This window comes from Crassostrea angulata, chromosome 10 (genome assembly GCF_025612915.1).
Source record: "Crassostrea angulata isolate pt1a10 chromosome 10, ASM2561291v2, whole genome shotgun sequence".
In the NCBI taxonomy this organism is placed as follows: domain Eukaryota; kingdom Metazoa; phylum Mollusca; class Bivalvia; order Ostreida; family Ostreidae; genus Magallana; species Magallana angulata.
In genome coordinates, this window is record NC_069120.1 from 27639725 (window position 1) to 27658511 (window position 18787).

General features: G+C 34.3%; 1 protein-coding gene across 8 annotated transcripts in view; it reads left to right on the top strand.

Moving 5' to 3' along the window:
• LOC128167614 (ankyrin repeat and fibronectin type-III domain-containing protein 1-like) overlaps positions 1 to 18787 on the top strand; it is an 87543-nt gene that overhangs the window by 47141 nt on the left and 21615 nt on the right. For 7 of the 8 annotated variants that reach the window (XM_052833424.1, XM_052833426.1, XM_052833430.1 and 4 more), the window contains 2 exons: positions 10865 to 11007; positions 12035 to 12157. In XM_052833424.1, the coding sequence (XP_052689384.1) occupies positions 10865 to 11007; positions 12035 to 12157 (266 nt within the window). Of the gene's footprint in view, positions 1 to 10864; positions 11008 to 12034; positions 12158 to 15958; positions 18330 to 18787 lie in introns of those variants that run through there. The other variant, XM_052833432.1, reaches the window with a different exon arrangement.

An 18787-nucleotide genomic window follows, 5' to 3' on the forward strand; every position in this document is an offset into this window, starting at 1 on the left:
AAGGAAATCTTGTAATAAAGTTTAGGCTTTGTTTGAGTTTTATTTGTCATAAATGTTGAGCTACATGCATAATAGCATGCTTTTTGAGCAAAATAAATTTCTGGGAAAAAATACAGTTCTAACTGCTTTAAAGAATTTCAGAGTACAAATCAGCAGAAAATAAGTTGATTATGAAAGATAGCATGACGTATAAAAAGTATATACTTGGTAATTCAGTAAATTTGGACAAAAGGTCCAGGCAGATTCGAACTTGTGATCTGGGGTTCACAAGTATGGTACTTTATCCACTGAGCACTGATGAAATACACCAAAATCAATTGATAAACAAACAGTTCACCAAAACATTTAAATCACCATCTCGTAATGTAGGCTCTAAATAAGTAAAAGTCTTGCTGTAGTGAGGTTCCTAAATACAAATTCTGTTTGGATTGTTAGCACTTTCAATGTCCTAGTGAGATTCAAAATTCATTTAATTTATGATGCTAAAATTTCACATACAATTGGTTATTCTCCCCTTTTTTTTTAAACGAGAGAGTTTTTTGAATGATAGTGCAATTATTGACCGGTTATTTAATTTATTTTTCATTATTAATTTTAATGTACAGTCTAGAGAAAAGGGTCAGTGGTGAAAACAAAAATGGAACTTGATCCAAGTCTATTTTTTAACCATTTGTATAGAATGTTTATAGATATTAAAAGGGTAGGATTCAGAAAATTGTCATGTGTTAATGAATAATTTAAAAATACACTAAAATAATCAATATACTCATATATTTTTTTAATATAAAAAGAAAAAGACCACACCCTGAAGAAAATTTTCAGATTCTGAATGTTATAAAAGTTTTCCAGTAATATGAATGTAAAAATATGGTATATGATATGGATATTCTGTCTTTCCTTCCAGCAAAATTTTCTCCAAGTTTTGGAACAAGGAATTAGAGACGGCAGTTCCAAAATAACTCAATAATAACTGTAATTTAGAAAATTTATTGTTACAGAATAGTTAAATGACACTCTGGCTACATACATGGTCAATTAAAATGGTTGCTGATATGAATTTTGTGCATTTATTCTTTATTTGCTGATCAGATTTCTTCAGTTCATTAGCCATCAAGAATCAAATATCTCTTGGGGGGTGTCAACGGCAATTAGGTGATTCGCTTATAAAAAAATTTATTGGAGGGATATTTCACCAATATTTTTAGATGAAATAATATATGTTTTGGGCTTACTCTTGTCTGTATGATGTGAATGCCCTAGGATTTATTTTTATAGGCATGAATTTTATGATTTACGGCAGCTGAGTCGCAGGGTCAATGTAGGGATTGGACCAAGGAATGGATACGAGTAGTTCGCAGTCAGATAAGGATAAAATTAATAAAGCAGCTGATCATATGATCAATGACCTTGGGAGCTAATGCCCCCCCCCCCCCCCCTCCCCCAAATGATAAGTTTTTCAAAATAGGTGAGGACAAAATTGTCAAAAATATACGTGTACTTATATATTTTAAAAAGGGAGATGTTATAATTAAAGGTTATGTATAATTATGCTTTTTTAATGAATTTTATCGGCAAAAGAATTTAGGAAAGCAACATGATGATTTTCTTGACTTTAAGCTCCTTAAATATTCTCAGCTGCTTGTCAAGCAACTCATTTTAGAAAATCATCTGCACAATAAATAATGAATATGGTCCTTCATTTTAAGCTTGATCCCTCAAATGAAATGAATTCTGAAAACGCTCTCTTTTTTTTTATTGGTATGATATAACAGTTACAATTTTTTTTTTGCAAATGAGAGCGACTGACTGATTGCACACAGAGATTAAAAGGATGTCTGAGGTTGAGAATGCATTAGGGGATTTAATGTGCTATCCGAGTCTGTAAAGTCTTTTGTTGATGGACTTAACATTACTCGGTCCGCAAGCTTCAGACTGAAGCAGTAACAGGTACTTGGCTACCTTTTTGAGGAATCAATGAACTCCTGATGAGTGTCCTTTTCTCCTAGGGTTTGCTTTAAACGACTGTCTAAGCCATTAGAGACATTAATTCATCAGTAATTTAGGTTTGCAGCAAATGTACTAATTGTTTCAGTTCATAGAATTTAATTTCCTCTTTCCAGTAGGATGATCATGGTATATAAGCATATTATATTGCATTTGTTTTAGGGGTAGAATTTTTAATCAGTATTTTCTGCCATTTTCGAAAAAAAATGTTGGTTTACAGAATTTTATAGGCAAAAACATGTCTGCCTTTTTTTTAAATTATGAACTTCAGAAATAGAACTTTAAAAGAAAAATTGTACAAAAAAAACATTGTGAACCTTATTATGCACTGGTTTTGTAAGAAAGTTTCTGTCCTTTAATGGATTTAGCGTTTATGCGATTTATTTTTTATCCTTTGAAATGTATGATTATATTTTGTTCATTATACATAAATAAATAGGTGGACAAAAATTATAGATTAGACATTTCCAATGTGAAATTTCATCTATGGACTTTATTTTTAGGGTTATAGTTGAAAACATAAATTTAATTAGTACATATTTTCAAAACATATTTCTGCCATTTATCTAGCTGCAGCTTTCAAGAGCATCTAAAAGTATATCTTAAAACTATCGATACAAAAATTTCTAACATATATAGTAGCTGGCAAGTTTTTCAGTTGCACCACTTTATAGATTTATAGTAATTACTTTTAGCCTGAAATAAACCCCCAACAGTAGCCCAAACCCACCCACACCCCCCTCCCCCATTCCTGACATTTCCATTTAATTTTTGATGTGAGAATTTAAAGTGATGTAAAAATGTTTTTTTTTACATTATATTTTATATTAATTAAAACATAATGGAATGGTGGACTGCATTGAAAAAAAATTAAATTCAACCACAAAGAGGAGTAGACAAATTGTTACTTTACATAGTTTTTAACAAAATTATGACAAGATCAGTTTTGCACCATTATTGGAGATCAAATAAAAAAAAATACAACTTACTTATTTCTTTGAGTTCTTGCTCTTTGATAATCACTACCAGTAACAGGAGGGAAACTCAACAAGGCAGAGCATGAGAGATAACTCTTATTGAAATATGTAGAGAAAGGCAAATGTTAAATATGAAAAAAAAAAATCAATGGTTTTGAAGTTAAATTTTCAGTTTTATAAGGTGTCTAAATCAATTTAAACATTATTGCCTACAGAATTTAATACTCAAACACAGAGTTAATTTCAGTGAAGGTGCAAATCTAAACATCTAATGTGAATTTCTGGCAATTAGTGCAAGAGCTCTTTCATTTTGTCCATGACCCAGTGTCATTGTATCATCATCAGTAGATCATATACTTCAGTAGAAATGTTATACCATTTACAGACACTTCCTTGAATTTTTTTTTTGGGGGGGTGGGGGTGGGGGGGTATTCTTATGTGACAGTTACCAGTATACAGCTATGCTAAAATATTGGAACATAATGCATAATGGCAGTCTATGTTACATTGGGCTGTATATCTGGTGAATGAATTGGACATGTGCGTAACTGTGAATATAATTGACACTGGTCATTGAAATGACACAATGAACAAGTGAGTATGAGTGTAAGTGTAATTTACATGTAGATGAAATAAGAAAAATTATACAGATGACTGTGATGTAAGTGTGACTGTGCCATGAATCTGCAGGTTGAGTGTAAGTACACCCAACTGATATTCACCTTGATATAACATTATAATTTAATATGTACCATAACCCAATATAATATTATTTAACAATTATACACATGTTTAACTCGTGATGAACTATAATTATTGATAAAACTTACTTACTGACTGACTGACTGACTGACACACACTGAACCCACACCTGAATCTACAGGTGAGAATGACATGGCGACAGTGTCACAGGTGAGAGTGAATAGACAGAAAATGAATAACTGGGTATGGCTTAATGGTATTAAATTAAAAAGTACCGTATTTTTCGAAAATTAGGTTGATACGGTTTATTGGGCGAAGGAGGCCGTTTTTAGCCAAAAAATAAAAAAAAGTATAAATAGGTTGACATTGAAGAATTGGTCGAAAAAATTACCGCTAGTTTTAATGAATAATTGGTTTAAACCAATAACGTTATCATATAGTAGCCTTTAATCTTATTTCACAGTTTTAAACAAAAGGGAAATAAAATGTATTTCTTGAAAACATCGTAAGAAAATGTCTGAAATTGTATCAAAATTTTCAAACCAATTAATTCAGTACGGCCGGTTTTAATTTAAGATCGTTTTTATTACTTCCCTGCCATGTGTACAAACTGGTGTTAACCGGGGGATAGTAACCTAGCCTGGAGGCATGACTATGGTAGCACATGCCACCCGTGTCTCTGTGTGACTTTTTACTGTGTATATACACACGAGTCAACCTCTGATCTTATTGAAGCCTGCGGGCATGAGTAGCATGTGCCGAGAGTTCAACTGTGTATAAACAAAGTAAGTGCTACCTAGACTGATTTCAGAGACACCTGGCTAAAATTTCATCGAAAGTTTTATGTTGAATATACAGAAAAAAACTTATTCATGTATTCTTTTATGAAAACAAATTGGTTTTTTTTTATTTCTACCCGACGATATTTCCCCCCCGTAATTACCCTTTGTACGGTTCTCATTTTACTTTTACCGCCCGAAATCGATTTCCTGTTTATCGTAAGCATACGATCAAAATGCATGACAGCATGTAATAATGATCGAAAGATGATTCAGTGAGTGATCTAAGTAAGAAATGTAAGAAGAAATGAATCTATTTACATTTAATTTTGTTTAAATGATAAATTACTACATTATATTGATTAAAATCCATACGATTTTTACATAGAAATTCAAGCAGTATTATAGTAAACACTCATGATTTTATTGGAGGGTTGCATACATTTTTGCAAAATTTCATATCAAATTTTCCAACCAAAAAAAAACCATAAATTGGGCGAAGCGATGAATAGGGCGAGGTCCACGTGTCTGGGAAAAAAAGTATCGACCTAATTTCCGAAAAATACGGTAAGTACAAGATGACAATATATATTCAGATTTGTATAATGTGACAATGAATCTAAGGATGTTGATGAATCTACAGGAGAATGTGACAAAGACAGTAAGACAGTAGATCTACAAGTCAGTGTGAGTAGACAGTTCTTTAGGTAGATGTGACTGGACAATTAGTCCACAGGTCACTGTAAATTCCTTATTGAACGCAAGGAATTGATATCCTCGAAAAATCGCAAGAAGCACATTGCGGGGATTTTAAAATCTTGCCTTAATTTTTTGGACTGATGTAGACTGTTAAGAAACATATTGGAAAATCGGTGATTGCGATTTTATATTCTTGCAATTTGATGCAAAACGATTGAATCATAGAATTAAGTACTCACATAAAATACAGTCAAACTTCGTTATCTCGAACTAGATGGGACTGTTTAAGAACTTCGAGATATCCAAGTTTTTGAGATATCGAGGGTAAAATACTTCAAAAAATGAGTGGTTGGGATTTACAAATCACTTTTATCTATTGTATTCGAGATAATCAATATCAAAGTTCAACTGTATTAGGAATTTACAGTGCTCAATAGTGCACATGAGAGTGTCATCAATAAATCTACATGTGAATGCTAATAGTCCATAGATTGACACATGAGTTGTCACTAGTCAGTATATCTACATGTGATGGATACAAGCCAATGGAGCAATTAACTGGTAAGTGATACTTAGTTTATCAGTCTACATGTAAGTGAGACTATAGACAATGAATCTATTGGTGGATGTGACAGAATAGATTTGACAGTTGTTGTGACTTCAGACTAAAATCATGTGGTGATGAAACATTAGGCAGCCCATTAGTTGAAGGTCGCTCAGATTTATTTTTAGAAGTCTTTGAAAAATTATCCTGATTTATGTTGAAATTGAAATTAGGAAGACATGCATATACTACAACATTTTGGGTCATCCTGGTGCTGTGTGGCAGAGTATAAATCCAAGTCCATGGAAAATTTGATTCCATGTGCTTTATATTTCATTAGATTCAGCGTCACTGGGATCTGCGATCAATTTTTATAGGTTTTGAGGGTGAAATTAGATTTGAAAGAAATGCATATTATGTTATAGGAAAGAGATAATGCTTGGGTAATTGTTGCAGTGCTGATAAGTGGATTTGGTTGCTATATTCAGTCTTATCTCAGAGATGCACTGGGTTATTCTTTGTTAATGTTGACATATATTCATGACTTTGATCAGGGTCATATAATACCAGTAAGTATTTTTTATGAAGGTTCTTGAAGTGCAGTCTCAACTCTCTGTATGAAGGAAACTTGCAATTTACATTTACTTTTATTAAAATGTCTTATTAATTGAACCTGTTCCGTTGGGAGTTTCACAAATGTGATATTATCATTTGAAAATGTTGACATTTATGATTGCATTGGTGCATATATTCCCCCTGAATGAGGGTTTGTATATAACCATGAACTCTTCAATACCTGTGCATGAACAGGAATGCTAATCTATAAGCAGTTGTTTTCAGCCAGTGTATCTCTAGCATGTCTATGGCATTAATTTATCTACTCGGGGTATTTCACATCTCTTTTACAACATTTTCCTCAAACTATAAATGGGAAATCAATGGAAACAGGAAAATTAAGCTTCCAGGGACATGTAAATCTTAATTTGTGGCAAAAAATTAAAGGAAGATTTTTATAGGTTACCGCTACAGTAGGGCGCATTCACATATTTGTAAACTGAAATTCATTATCATGAGAGAGAGAGAGAGAGAGAGAGAGAGAGAGAGAGGAGAGAGAGAGAGAATATTAAAGGAAGATTTTTAGAAAGCTAGGTTACCGCTACAGTAGGGCGCGTGCACATGTTTGTAAACTGAAATTCATTATCATGAGAGAGAGAGAGAGAGAGAGAGAGAGGTCCAATGTGTTCAGATTATAAGGTTAACAGAGGGTTATTTGAAAAATTGAAGCTGAGAATATCCACAAGGTGTATTTGAAATTCCTTTAAAAAAGGGGGGTGGGGATAATAATTATTGTACAGCATTGAAATATTAGCTAGATTTGTCAGATCATAGTTCAATATTGATGTCACAGTTTTACCGTCAACAGGCCAAGGTGACATGAAATAAATGTAAAATTTTTAGTACTGGTATTTGGTGGAAAATTGATTTTCTTTGATGTAGTTATTTTTCTGTTTGTGTCATTTGGTGTTTCAAACTGGGTTTGTCTGTTTTAAGTTTACCTTATATTGTCCTTAGGTATAGAAGTAATGGTTAGATGGTGATGAAGTGCTAGTATTTCAGTATCGTCATATTTTTGGGGGAACTATCAATTTGCAAAGTGTCAAGATAGCAGGCTTGGTTCTGATAGAGTTAAAACCATTTTGACAGTAGAAAGTGAACTATCATTTCCCCTGTTAAACATTTTATGAAAAGTCACTTAGAACATTTTCTTTTAAATTAATGGAAATGCAAAATTTTCTGCGGAATATAATTTTCATTAAATAAATGTATTTTTAGAGCAACAACTTTTAGAGCAATTAGTGGATGATTGAGATACATTATCTTTTATAGCCATTCAATAAAGTAATTCTGTTACTGAATTATCAGTCTAAATAAACCCTTTGCCATCAGCGTTTTTCTAGAGTAATCGGATTGATTTGCCGATTCTTTGATGATCTGCTGTTAGATGATGTAGGAGTTCACTGCCTCCTTGAGGTGCAGGGTATGCGAGTATAGTACATAAAATGATGTAGAGTCCCGTGTCGTCCTGATTTACGATCCTATACAGGCCACTGTTTAGTTCTGTCAATTCGGAATCAATACAAGCAACCAAAAAAATTATTTTTTTCTTTGGGAAGCTGTAAATTCTCGTCCTGTTTTTTTTTTTTACAAGGAACTTGTTAACACTTGACAATTCTTGATTTGTGCTTTCTTCAAGTTTCTGAGGGAATTTTCTCGAGGACAGTCTGTGTTGAGCAGGCCTGCATTTTATCGGAGTAAGTTGTAGGTCTTTTTGGATTTAAACAAAAAACTTCCATAGCAAGAGAAATGACCACTCTGCTGAATATACCATTACTTAGTCGGATAAGAACGTCTTTCAAGAGGGCTGTGCGGTAAGTGCATATGAACATTGACTTTATAAAAGAAACGAGCTTTTTATTTATTGATACAAATATTTAATTTTTTGCTGATTTAGCAGATTATGTTTTAGATGAGGGCGTTAACCATTACCTTTTTTTAATTTGAATAATATATTTTAGTCCAATTCCTTTGGTTTTGTGTCACAAAGGATTTCTTTTCTCTGCAATGCATAATTTTTTTTTTAAATAGATTGATTTGTTTTGTATGCAAGTGATCTTTATAGCAAAGCACTGGGAACAATAAATGATTTCTTAGTTTCATTGTGGGTTTCCTTTATTTTGATTACCATAGAGAATTAAATGATGCAAGGTAGTAATTTATTATTTCCTCTTTATATGCATTAAATTGGGCAAATGCTACTGTTGAATAACTATGAGTAAATGTCAAATGCAGTATGGAATGAAATAAAGTACATTAAAATAACTTTTAAAGGAAGAAAGATTCACATTTTGATTGGACTATGGTTTTTTGAAATTCAAATGTCGGCTACAACTGAAATTTGTTGTCTAAGCACAATTTAAGAATTGTGATTTCGTATTAGCTAATGTGACTTAATGTGCAGACCTTTTAACTTAAGTAGTCCATCATTTTAAAACAGTTTGACAGTTTATTCCGTTGTCATTGTTTTAGGGTTTGCCAGTGGAGTTCACTTAGTGGGTTCATTCCACTATGGGTACCACTTGAATAATCAGACTGGGACCACAAATTCCAAAGTTGTGTTCTATTTATGACTGGGTCTAATTTCCTTTGAGAATTTGGTTTTCACAGGCAATCAGTCTATAAAATATTTTGTTGCAATCCCTAGTCTAATTTCATGTTCTTGACACATTACGATATGGTTGATTTTTTTGATATTGATAATTAGACCGCTCCTCTCGTGGGAATCGACTTCACACCAATATGCACCTATCTGTGAAGTTATTGAATTTATTGATACCCTTTTTTCTCCTTCTTTCAACAAATTATGCCTTCCTCAAATGTTGGAAACTGTTATTTACCAAATGGAAACAAATAGGAAGGCGATTGGTCATTTGTGGCCTACGTGCTGAATCTCACTTTGGTGTCTGCGTCAAGGAGAGGTCAGAATTAGAGCATTGCCAAATCTCAAGTTCATTTATAGATCATCCATGGTACCAGCTTAAAGACCATGGACCTGAGCTCAGTCCATATGAAGCTTAAGGAGATGGCCAAAGTTTGTCCTGGCTGGTTGTTTGTTTGTAGTTGTAATAAATAAAATGATTAGAAAGTAATTAAAAAAAAGGATAATACTAAATTGCCCGTGGTTACATCAGTATTGGTTGAATACTGGTTTTTGTGGATTTCGCATTGTACAGTTGATCTATGAAATTAAATTTTATCGAAGTACAATATCTAATATCATCCTTATGATAGGATCATTGGTCACAAATTTACTGATTTTCACTATATCCACAAAAATTGATGACCCTGCATGAATAGAATTTCTGAAATAAAACCACAATAGGTATTGAAGAATTTTTCCCTACTGCCATTCTGGTGGCAACTTTGGACTTGAGAGTATTATATTGCATGTGATAGTGAAAATGAATATATAAGAAGATTTGGTAATCTAGAGTGAATCCCAACCACCTCATACCCTTAAATAACCCATTAGCATGGGGGTGTGTTGATACTTCAAAAACCATGCACTTTTGATACGGATGTTGCAAGGTTTATGGCTATTTGCAAAGGAACTGTGTAGGATTTGGCTTTGCGTCTTAATGCACAATTCCTTCCTTTATAAATTTGTCTGTAATTGGAAGTAGTAGAACTGATGACATCACTTGAAGCCTGTCCAAACACGTGCCTGAAGATTGGTGTTAGTGATGCAGTGGCGCTAACTTCCAGTCTGCCATTTCCCATTATCTGCTGTTTTTCTTTTTCCATGTGGAAGAGTAATTTTTCATAGACAAGGAACCAATGAACAGATCAGGGAAATCTAATTGTGTGCGTTTCATGATTGGAACTGCTTATAAAAACAGGCCCTAAATTTAGCCCAATTTATCCTGCTCATCACCAAGACGTGTCCCTCGGTGGGCCAACCACCAGACAAAATGATAGAAAAAACTGCCTTGTAATTGGGCTCTCCAAAAACCAAGATAAATCCCTGGGGTCTGTTGTCATCATGGTTGCTGTAAAATGATTGTTGTCAGCCTGTAGATCATTTGCTTTTGGAGGGGCAGGGAGGAGGAAACTGAACAGCTAAGAGTAGTTTAATGATAGAACTTTATGCAGAAGTAGGTGATAGGCCATTGTTCCTTTAATCCAGTTGCTGGCATTTCCTCTATTACTGTATTCCCCAGTTCTTCATTGTTATGTAACATGATCAACTTCTATCAACTTGTACATCACACATCTCCTTGGGATTCTGAAACAGCTACTTAATTTTTGAAATGACCCAAAGGAATCGAGTTCAGGCATGGAATTTGGACATTAACCTTCAATGTAACATTTCCAATTTAAAGTTGTTGGTTAACCTTAAATTGTGCAAATCTGACTCTGACTCTGACTCTGACTCTCTCTCTCTCTCTCTCTCTCTCTCTCTCTCTCTCTCTGTAATAGTCCTATTCTTAATAATTACAGTGTATATCAAGGCAGCAACATATATTTATATGTTAAGAAATAACATCAGAGGGCTAAAAAGTCAAATGAAAAGACTGTAATGTTTTTTTTTTAATTTAAAGGCGGAGTAATCGGGAGCTTCAGCGTTCAAAGACCCTTCCAATAATCCGATTATCTAGCGACAATGGAGAGGATACTGTGCTTGATGCAGGGAGCAGGTGTAACGATGACATTAGATGGATGTCACAGAGTCCAGTCAGCTCAGGTAAAGATCAGTCATCAACCTCACAATTTGAGTAGTCAGTAGCCCTAGCAGTACTTAGCCCCATCCCCTTTTGTACTTGAAAGGAAATAATTTTGCTTGCCAATGTTATGTGCTCTATAGAGCAAATATGTATGAAGAATGATGTGCCAATTTTTATGTCTAACATGAAATATGTAAGAAAATTTATATAAAATGCAAGAATTGTGCATTGTAAATCACACAATAATTTATTTATTTATAGACATATGTTACTATTTTAAAATTGACTCTGAAATTGATGTTCAGATTGATTTAAAGAAGAGAAGCTGTGAACCAAAAGGAAATATATTTCAGTACAAATCGGTTACTGAGAAAATCATATGAAAAATGATACCGGAGTAAATATCAGTATGTACTACAGAACATTGTTACAAAACTTGCGGTTGCACCGTGACAATCCGATAGCCAAACGTTCTTGACATTCAGAGAAAAAAATTGCCTAAACTTTGTATGGAAGCTTTTTTCTCTAAGACATAACTGATTGGAGGTCGTGAAATAAAGGAGAGCTATCAAAATCCGACAGATTTAGTAACCCCGATGTACGTAGGATTTTTTTTTAAAGCAATTATTTTAGGGCATAGAAGACTTGCAGTGGGCAGAAGAATAATGACTCTTTCTGAAATGCACTATTACACAGTTCAGTAATGAGATGTGTTCCAGTGCTTTATGGTTTTTCTATTGCCGAATTTGGAAGAAATTTCACAAAGTTGGCATCCCCGATAATTTTTTTTTTTAAGAACTTCCATACATTGCAAATGGATGCTTCGCTTCTTTTATAGTTCAGACTCCCACACAAGCCCTTTTTTATTTCATCTTTAGTAGGAGTCAATGAAAATTTGTAAGATTGAAGTGTTAAGAATACAAATATCTATGTTGGAGCTTGTACATATAGGCTGATAGCATAATTTTAATGTAAAGTAAAGGTGATAGGGGCTTTTTGGTTTTAATTCAAAATAAGTCTGAAAACTGTTATCTCTGTTTATGGCAGAATATTCAGGATCCTGTGGGAGTGAGGATGCTGGAAGCAGAAGAAGAAGGAGTCTGTCCAAACTCCAGAAGCAGGGAAGGGACAAGAGGAGAGAGGGCAACAACAAGGGGAACAACTCTAAGAGTATGTAGCATGATATCAATCTAAAATTGAGTTGTCTCCCTCTCTCTGTTCTCTTGGTATAGATGTTGTGGACAAGGCCATTGAACTGTGGTTTAGTACATATTAAACATCAAAATCAATAAAGCATAATTAAAGTAGTATTTCATTTGTTTCATGAAGATATTTTTTAAACTCGCCGCTCAGTAACAAGTTATTCTCTCGATGGTGAATTATTTAAATATTGTTTTATAATTTAAGTAGATCATTACGAAATAGAAATTATTTATCCAGAAAGAAAAATAATGAAAGGCAAATTCTCATCAAACTTAACGTAGTATATTTTTGGTATTGAGTACTAGTAGGAGGGGGCTTAAGGTTTATAGTTTCAATTAACAGTGCTCTTGCAGTGAAGTAAACATCTCTTGATGACGTCTGGACATTGTTTTGGAAGGTAGGCTTGGAACCGAAATGGATTTATTGGCATTCACAGAAAGAGTGCATAATACACAGAGACAAAAAAAACTACTACTACAACGTAATAACTAAAAATTGCCATCGATGGCTTTAGTGGTTTCTACGGCTATAGATAGGCATGATGCGCTTAGGAAATCACCATTTAATGGCTTTTCTAGCAGAATAACTAGAGTTGATTAATTCCTCTTTCACTTGTTTTTATGGAAGTCAACATGCACATATACTACGATGTCATCTTAGTAATTCGGTTATTCAGAACGTGGTAAACACAAATAAAGTTTTATTTTGAGACAAAAGGTGTTGACATATGAGCGCAATAAGGGTTGAGGATTGCGATCTCAATATAACCGTTCCTTTGCGTTGTTTTTCCCCTTATCATTCGTAGAAGGTGTGTATTGTCAATTTATTATCATAGGTTTGAAAGGAACGACATAACCTTATAAAAGAGTGACATTCAAGGTATTTCCGTCAAATCAAGCGGGTTCATGATGGTGATTATTTTCTTCCAATATGTACCCACAATATGTATTGTTTAAAGAAAACTGTGCTATTTTTTTGTGTTCATTATTGAGGTTATTTTTGTAACAGGAACTAAAAGTATATCCTTGTATATTTTCGCTCTCTCTCTCTCTCTCTCTCTCTCTCTCTCTCTCTCTCTCTCTCTCTCTATGGAGACCAGTCTGACATGTGATGGATTGATCAGGTGTTTTATAACAGAAGCGAAAGAGAAAATTTACTTTTATTAGGGAGCTTCAGACATCTTCTGCCCTTATCTAGTAAATCAGGCTAGAGAGCCATTGAAACGGCTCGCGATGGATCAATACAATCTTTTAAAAAGTTTTGGAACAGATCATGAAGATCGGGTTACCTCCGATCACTGTTTCAGGTAAAAAGCACAGATTTCATACGTGAAATGTGGGTGTTCTGAAATTGTTTATAGCCTAGCAAAGCAATAACACTCAGGTGAGCAAAGTGTCCTGGAGGCAATTTAACCTTCATATAATGTAATGTAGTGTGTATACTTTATCAAATATTTTTGCACCCATCAAATTCATAGCTGTCAGATTGCTTACTAGTTTTATGTCTTCACTTTTCATTCTCCCAACATTTGAGACAGAAGTTTTTATATATATCACATATGTGTTCCCTTTCGGGCTATCAATCCCTATCTGATCTTTTCTCATGGTTGACTGAATGAAATACCTACACCTATACATGTGTCATTTTCTTTAGAGACATTATGAACATATAGCAAAATGTCAATCATGAAGCATGTTGCATTCTCTCTCTCTCTCTCTCTCTCTCTCTCTCTCTCTCTCTCTCTCTTTCTCTCTCTCTCTCTCTCTCTCTCTCTCTCTCTCATTGAAGTAAATAATTAAAAATCCATGAAGATTTTTAGGGATACTTTAACCTACTCTTCATCAGTCCATTTTAATTCCATTTATGTACTTTTTTGCAACTTCATGATTGACTTGAGTAATTATCAGGTGTTTGAAAGAAGCAAGTCAAGGTCATTAGGTCACCTTGTGACTTTGCTATATATATATGATGATCAAAAACCATTGTTGCACTTATTGTTTATTTTAATCTCTTCTGGATTATAAGAATCTTCCATCTACTTTCTGTGGAGTAATGAGAGTTAATTGGGTTCAAGCGATCAAGGTTAGACATCTGATATTTGCACTGCCCATGTTGAAAGTGGAGTTTTGTTTCATCACGAACAATCACAGAAGTCTAAGAGAAATGTTACTTAAATATCAAAGTGCTATAGCATTGCTCATCACCATAGAACCATTTCATTTTGGCTTGTCGGATTGGTATAATCTGACATTAAAGAAAAAACAAATGCATGTACATGTACTTTAGTCCTTATCAAGTTCCCCAACTGACAGAGCTGCAGTATGCATCTAGCTTTTGTTTTCTGAACCTGCATAATCCATCAGTGAAATGAAGACCAGTGCAGTCCTTTGTCATTGAAATAGGACTTTTGAAATCAATAACAATATTTGGTATGTTCTCCATCTTTCTTTGAAAGACTGCACTCATTGTCTTCTGGTCCCATTACTGTAACAAATATTGACCTAGTTGGAAATCAATGACCAGACAATGCAATGTCTATGGAGAGGGCCCTTGTAGGTATCGATTTCTGCTGACTAATTTGATAGGTTTTCAATTTTGAAGTGGCAAGGTTTTCAGATAAAATGGATAAACGGTTCCTCCAATTTCAAGTCTCCTCCATGGAGAATTACACTACTCTGCCAACAAGTCTTTTTAAAAATTGAAAACTGGAGCTCTTGAGCATATACAGTTTTCTAAAATAGGAAATGTAACATTCAAAGACAAAAAAAAATAATCTAGAATACCCATTTAAGAGTCTCCTTACAAATCTTTTAAGAGTGGTAGCCAATTTCTTTATCCATGATAGATCATCATCAAAAAAAATTGCTTTTAACCATCTCATAAAGACTTGTAAGTGATAAAACACATGACACTATTGTAGCGATCATTAGCCTCCCTTTCTCCGGCAGCCCTCAGCTGGTGTCAGGCTTTATGTGGTCAGGACGGGAGGCCTGATGTCATTTAGGTTGATTCCGCGGGAGCCCAGTATTCTAGATGACATTGATTCTCTAAAACAGCGGGACAGCATTTCATCCCAGAACATTGCTCTGTTCCAGCTTTTTTTATTTTTTTTGTTTGTTTGGAAATTGGGTTTTTCTTTCCTTGTCTTTTTTTTTCCAACATTAATTTTTTGAAAAGGATAACAGGAAAGATAATTGAGGCAAGGAAATAGTGTATTCCCAGCTGTGACACATTTATGTATAATGGTATAGAATAAAAAGCATTTAGCTTTTCTCCTCCTACTGATGAAAACGGGCTTAAATTTGGTTTAATAGGATATTGAAAAGAATAGGCAGAAAAATTAAGATTCAATTTCCGATTTCCATTTAACAAGTTTTAAAATGGTTCTTGGAGATGTGAAAATTGTAGAAATTACTGGATTGTGTTTTATTTAGTAAGTGGTTAGGCAATGAATTCCAAAGGTAACCTTTTCAACCTTCCATTCAATTTCTGAAATGACTTTGGTGACAAGATTAAATTCACCTCCTGTTGTTCGGAGTTTGGCCTTTTGCCATCAGAAGATGAAATGACGGGTAAAGGAAATTCATGTCGCAACCTGACCATTTATCTTTGGAAAATTCATAAAAGATGATTTAATAAGGTTCCAATTTTGGAGAAAGAGAAAAAAGAGGGTACTGAAAAATAATGGTATTGGCTCCAAACCTTTTGCCGTGGTAATTGATATTCATAATTTGATCAGGTGTGAATTGAAATTAAGTTCTTAAAAAATTCCAGCTTAATTTTAGGTTAAGATTTAAATCTTCAAATATTTTATGCAGCTATATTACTGCTAACAAGCTCTATTAAGCAAGCAGTAAACAATATTTGTGTGTGACTTTAATATATGCATTTATTCAGAAATATCGATAGGAGATCAACTTTACATGAGCATAGATGTATTTTCTTGAGCTGAAGTACAAAATCAGGTTTTGTGTTTAAGGTACACAGACAATAGAATAGGGGGTGTTTCGTGAGGCTCCTTTTATTGCTTAGGGTGATAAAAGTCAATTTAAAACACCACAGGATTTTATGATGACTTCATAAATAAGTCAAGTAGACAAATACCTTCAAATATCAGTGGTTACTGATCAAGGGAGGAGGAAAAGATATTTCATCGAAGAAAACCAGTTATGCAACTGATTGAATATTGATTTTGGAGATAAATCTGATTTTTATGACATGTTCTAATGATGTTGATGGCAGTCATTGAGCTATAATCATTGATATCACATTGTGGAGGTTACAACACACATTACGAATGGGTTTGATAGATAAGTAGGTGTCGGGGACAAATTTGTTCTCTCAGTACTGCTGAATCTGGCAGATTTTTGGTTAATTAAATATAAATTGACTTTTTCTTTTTGGTGTGAAGAAGAGTGTACAGATTTTCCTTTTATTTTTGCTTTCACCAATGTTTTGTCTGGGGAAGGGAACAAAATCTGAATGAAGTGTCTCTTGATTGGGCCAGCAGACGGAATGGAGTCGTCTTCTGTAATCAAATTCTGACTGGGAGTCTGCTCGGGATACAGTTAAAGTGTCAAAAGGAGGAAGGTTTACTCCTACCACACAGGGAGGCACAAATTGGATTGGCTTTCCATAGTGTGAGATTTTAGCAGGTTTCTAAAAAGCTAGCTGCTTCATATATATATGAGACTGAAGGAATTTGCAGAGACTTGCTAGTTTGATATGCCTATTGTTTGCTTACTTGAAGGATTTAAATGTTAATTCTAATTGTTCCTTGTTAATCTCTTGTGATCTAAACAAGATTATGCAACAAAATAATGACTCAAGGAACAGGTAGTTTTTAATTCTGTGAAGGATTAATGGAAGTACGCCTTTTCTCAATATCAAGGGAGTAGCAGTCTCTTCATTTAATTTAGACATATTATTGGAAAGGGAGAGATTTTGTGAGTAATCTTCACAGAAAGCGATATAATTGATAATAATTGATTAAAATGGACTTGATACCTGCTCATGAATGTAGGTCTGTCCTTGTGGCCCCAGGTAATATCTCACCTGAAGTTAATGATTTCTCATTAAAGGTAGAGGGATCATTATGCTGGGCTGATGATTAGCTGTGCAAGGCATATAGATCGCTTTATTTCAGTGGAATGCCTCAATATAGATATATTTGGCCAGTGTATTAGTCTGTGAAGGACAAGTTTGGCAGCGTTGGTAAATTCTTTCCAAGCTTGTGTCGCATGAAGACAACGTTTTTATTATGGAGGACAGGGAATGATATAGCATGGAATATTGAGAATTTAAATTCATTGAGATCTATTGCAAATGACCTAAAGCACAACGATGGGTTTGTCTTTATCGAACTCTAAGAGGCGATCAAATTTTTTTCTGTGACATAGAAAAGTAATCCTGTATATTGTAGTGTGGACTTTGGAGGATAGATGTTTACCGAACAGCTTAGGAATTTAAAGTTGCCTCTCTTATTCAGAAGTTTAAAGGAACTTTTTGCCGTATTCATGTGAGCTGTTATTTATTTCTTATACCCCCATTTGTAAATAAAAGGGAAGACTGCCATATAGAAAGATATATGTCAAAACACCTGAAAGTTTTGGATGTGTTCAAGCCTAGTATATTGAGATGTGTATCGGAAGATCCATATTAGGAATTTACAGCCGATTAAACATGGAGATATGAAATATAGCTGTGGTTTTTACTTATATTCATCATATTAAAGCTCAGTTGTGATGTCTCGATCTGTATACTAAACAGAGTTGTTGATAGTTTGTCTGTGCCAGAAATGGAAACCATGCATGTTGATGAAAATTTCAAAGGTTATTTTATAATAAAATACCAGTAGTGATTTACCCATTTATTGCCAAAATGAAACTGCCAGTTTTCCTTTCACTGGTATTTTGTCTGTGAGTCATGGAAATACAGAAGTTTGCCAAGAGTGTTCTACACAGGAAAACGAAAACCGAGGATTTACGACGGACCGGCTCATGGAAACCAAGTAAAAAATCCACGCTGCGATTTTTGAGTAGAACTCGCAGTGAGCCAGAGAGAGAAGATGTGGGGATAGAGGAGGAGGAAACGGAGAGCTGGGTGGCGACTCTGCCAGACCTACCCCCCATGAGACCACGTAAGTCTCCGTTAATAATGCAAACCCTTGTCGTACCAGTAGGTCCTTAATGTACTCTACTTGGTTTCATGAGATACAAGCCCCTGTTCATAATGAAGACAAAAGTAATGTGTATCCCTTATTTTCTCCTTGTATTTGCCCATGTCTTATAAAATTTAGACCAAGTACCCTTCTCTCTCTCTCCAGTCTCCCCTCTTCCCCCCCCCCCCCTTTACACCCACTCAAAAAAAGTGAAAGTCATCTAATGACAGTGACGACAGTGACCCTTTAAGTTGATCTGTCTTCGACCATTCACATTCTGGAATTCTCTTTTTTGAAAATCAAGTGTATAGTTAGGTTTAAAGTTTCACATTTATCAAATGTAGATTGGTCTGCTGTATGTGTCACAAAGTTAAAGACTTTTCATTAGGCGAGGACAAGAGTTTTGTATGAACCTCTTTTGAAAGCTATATGCTTTA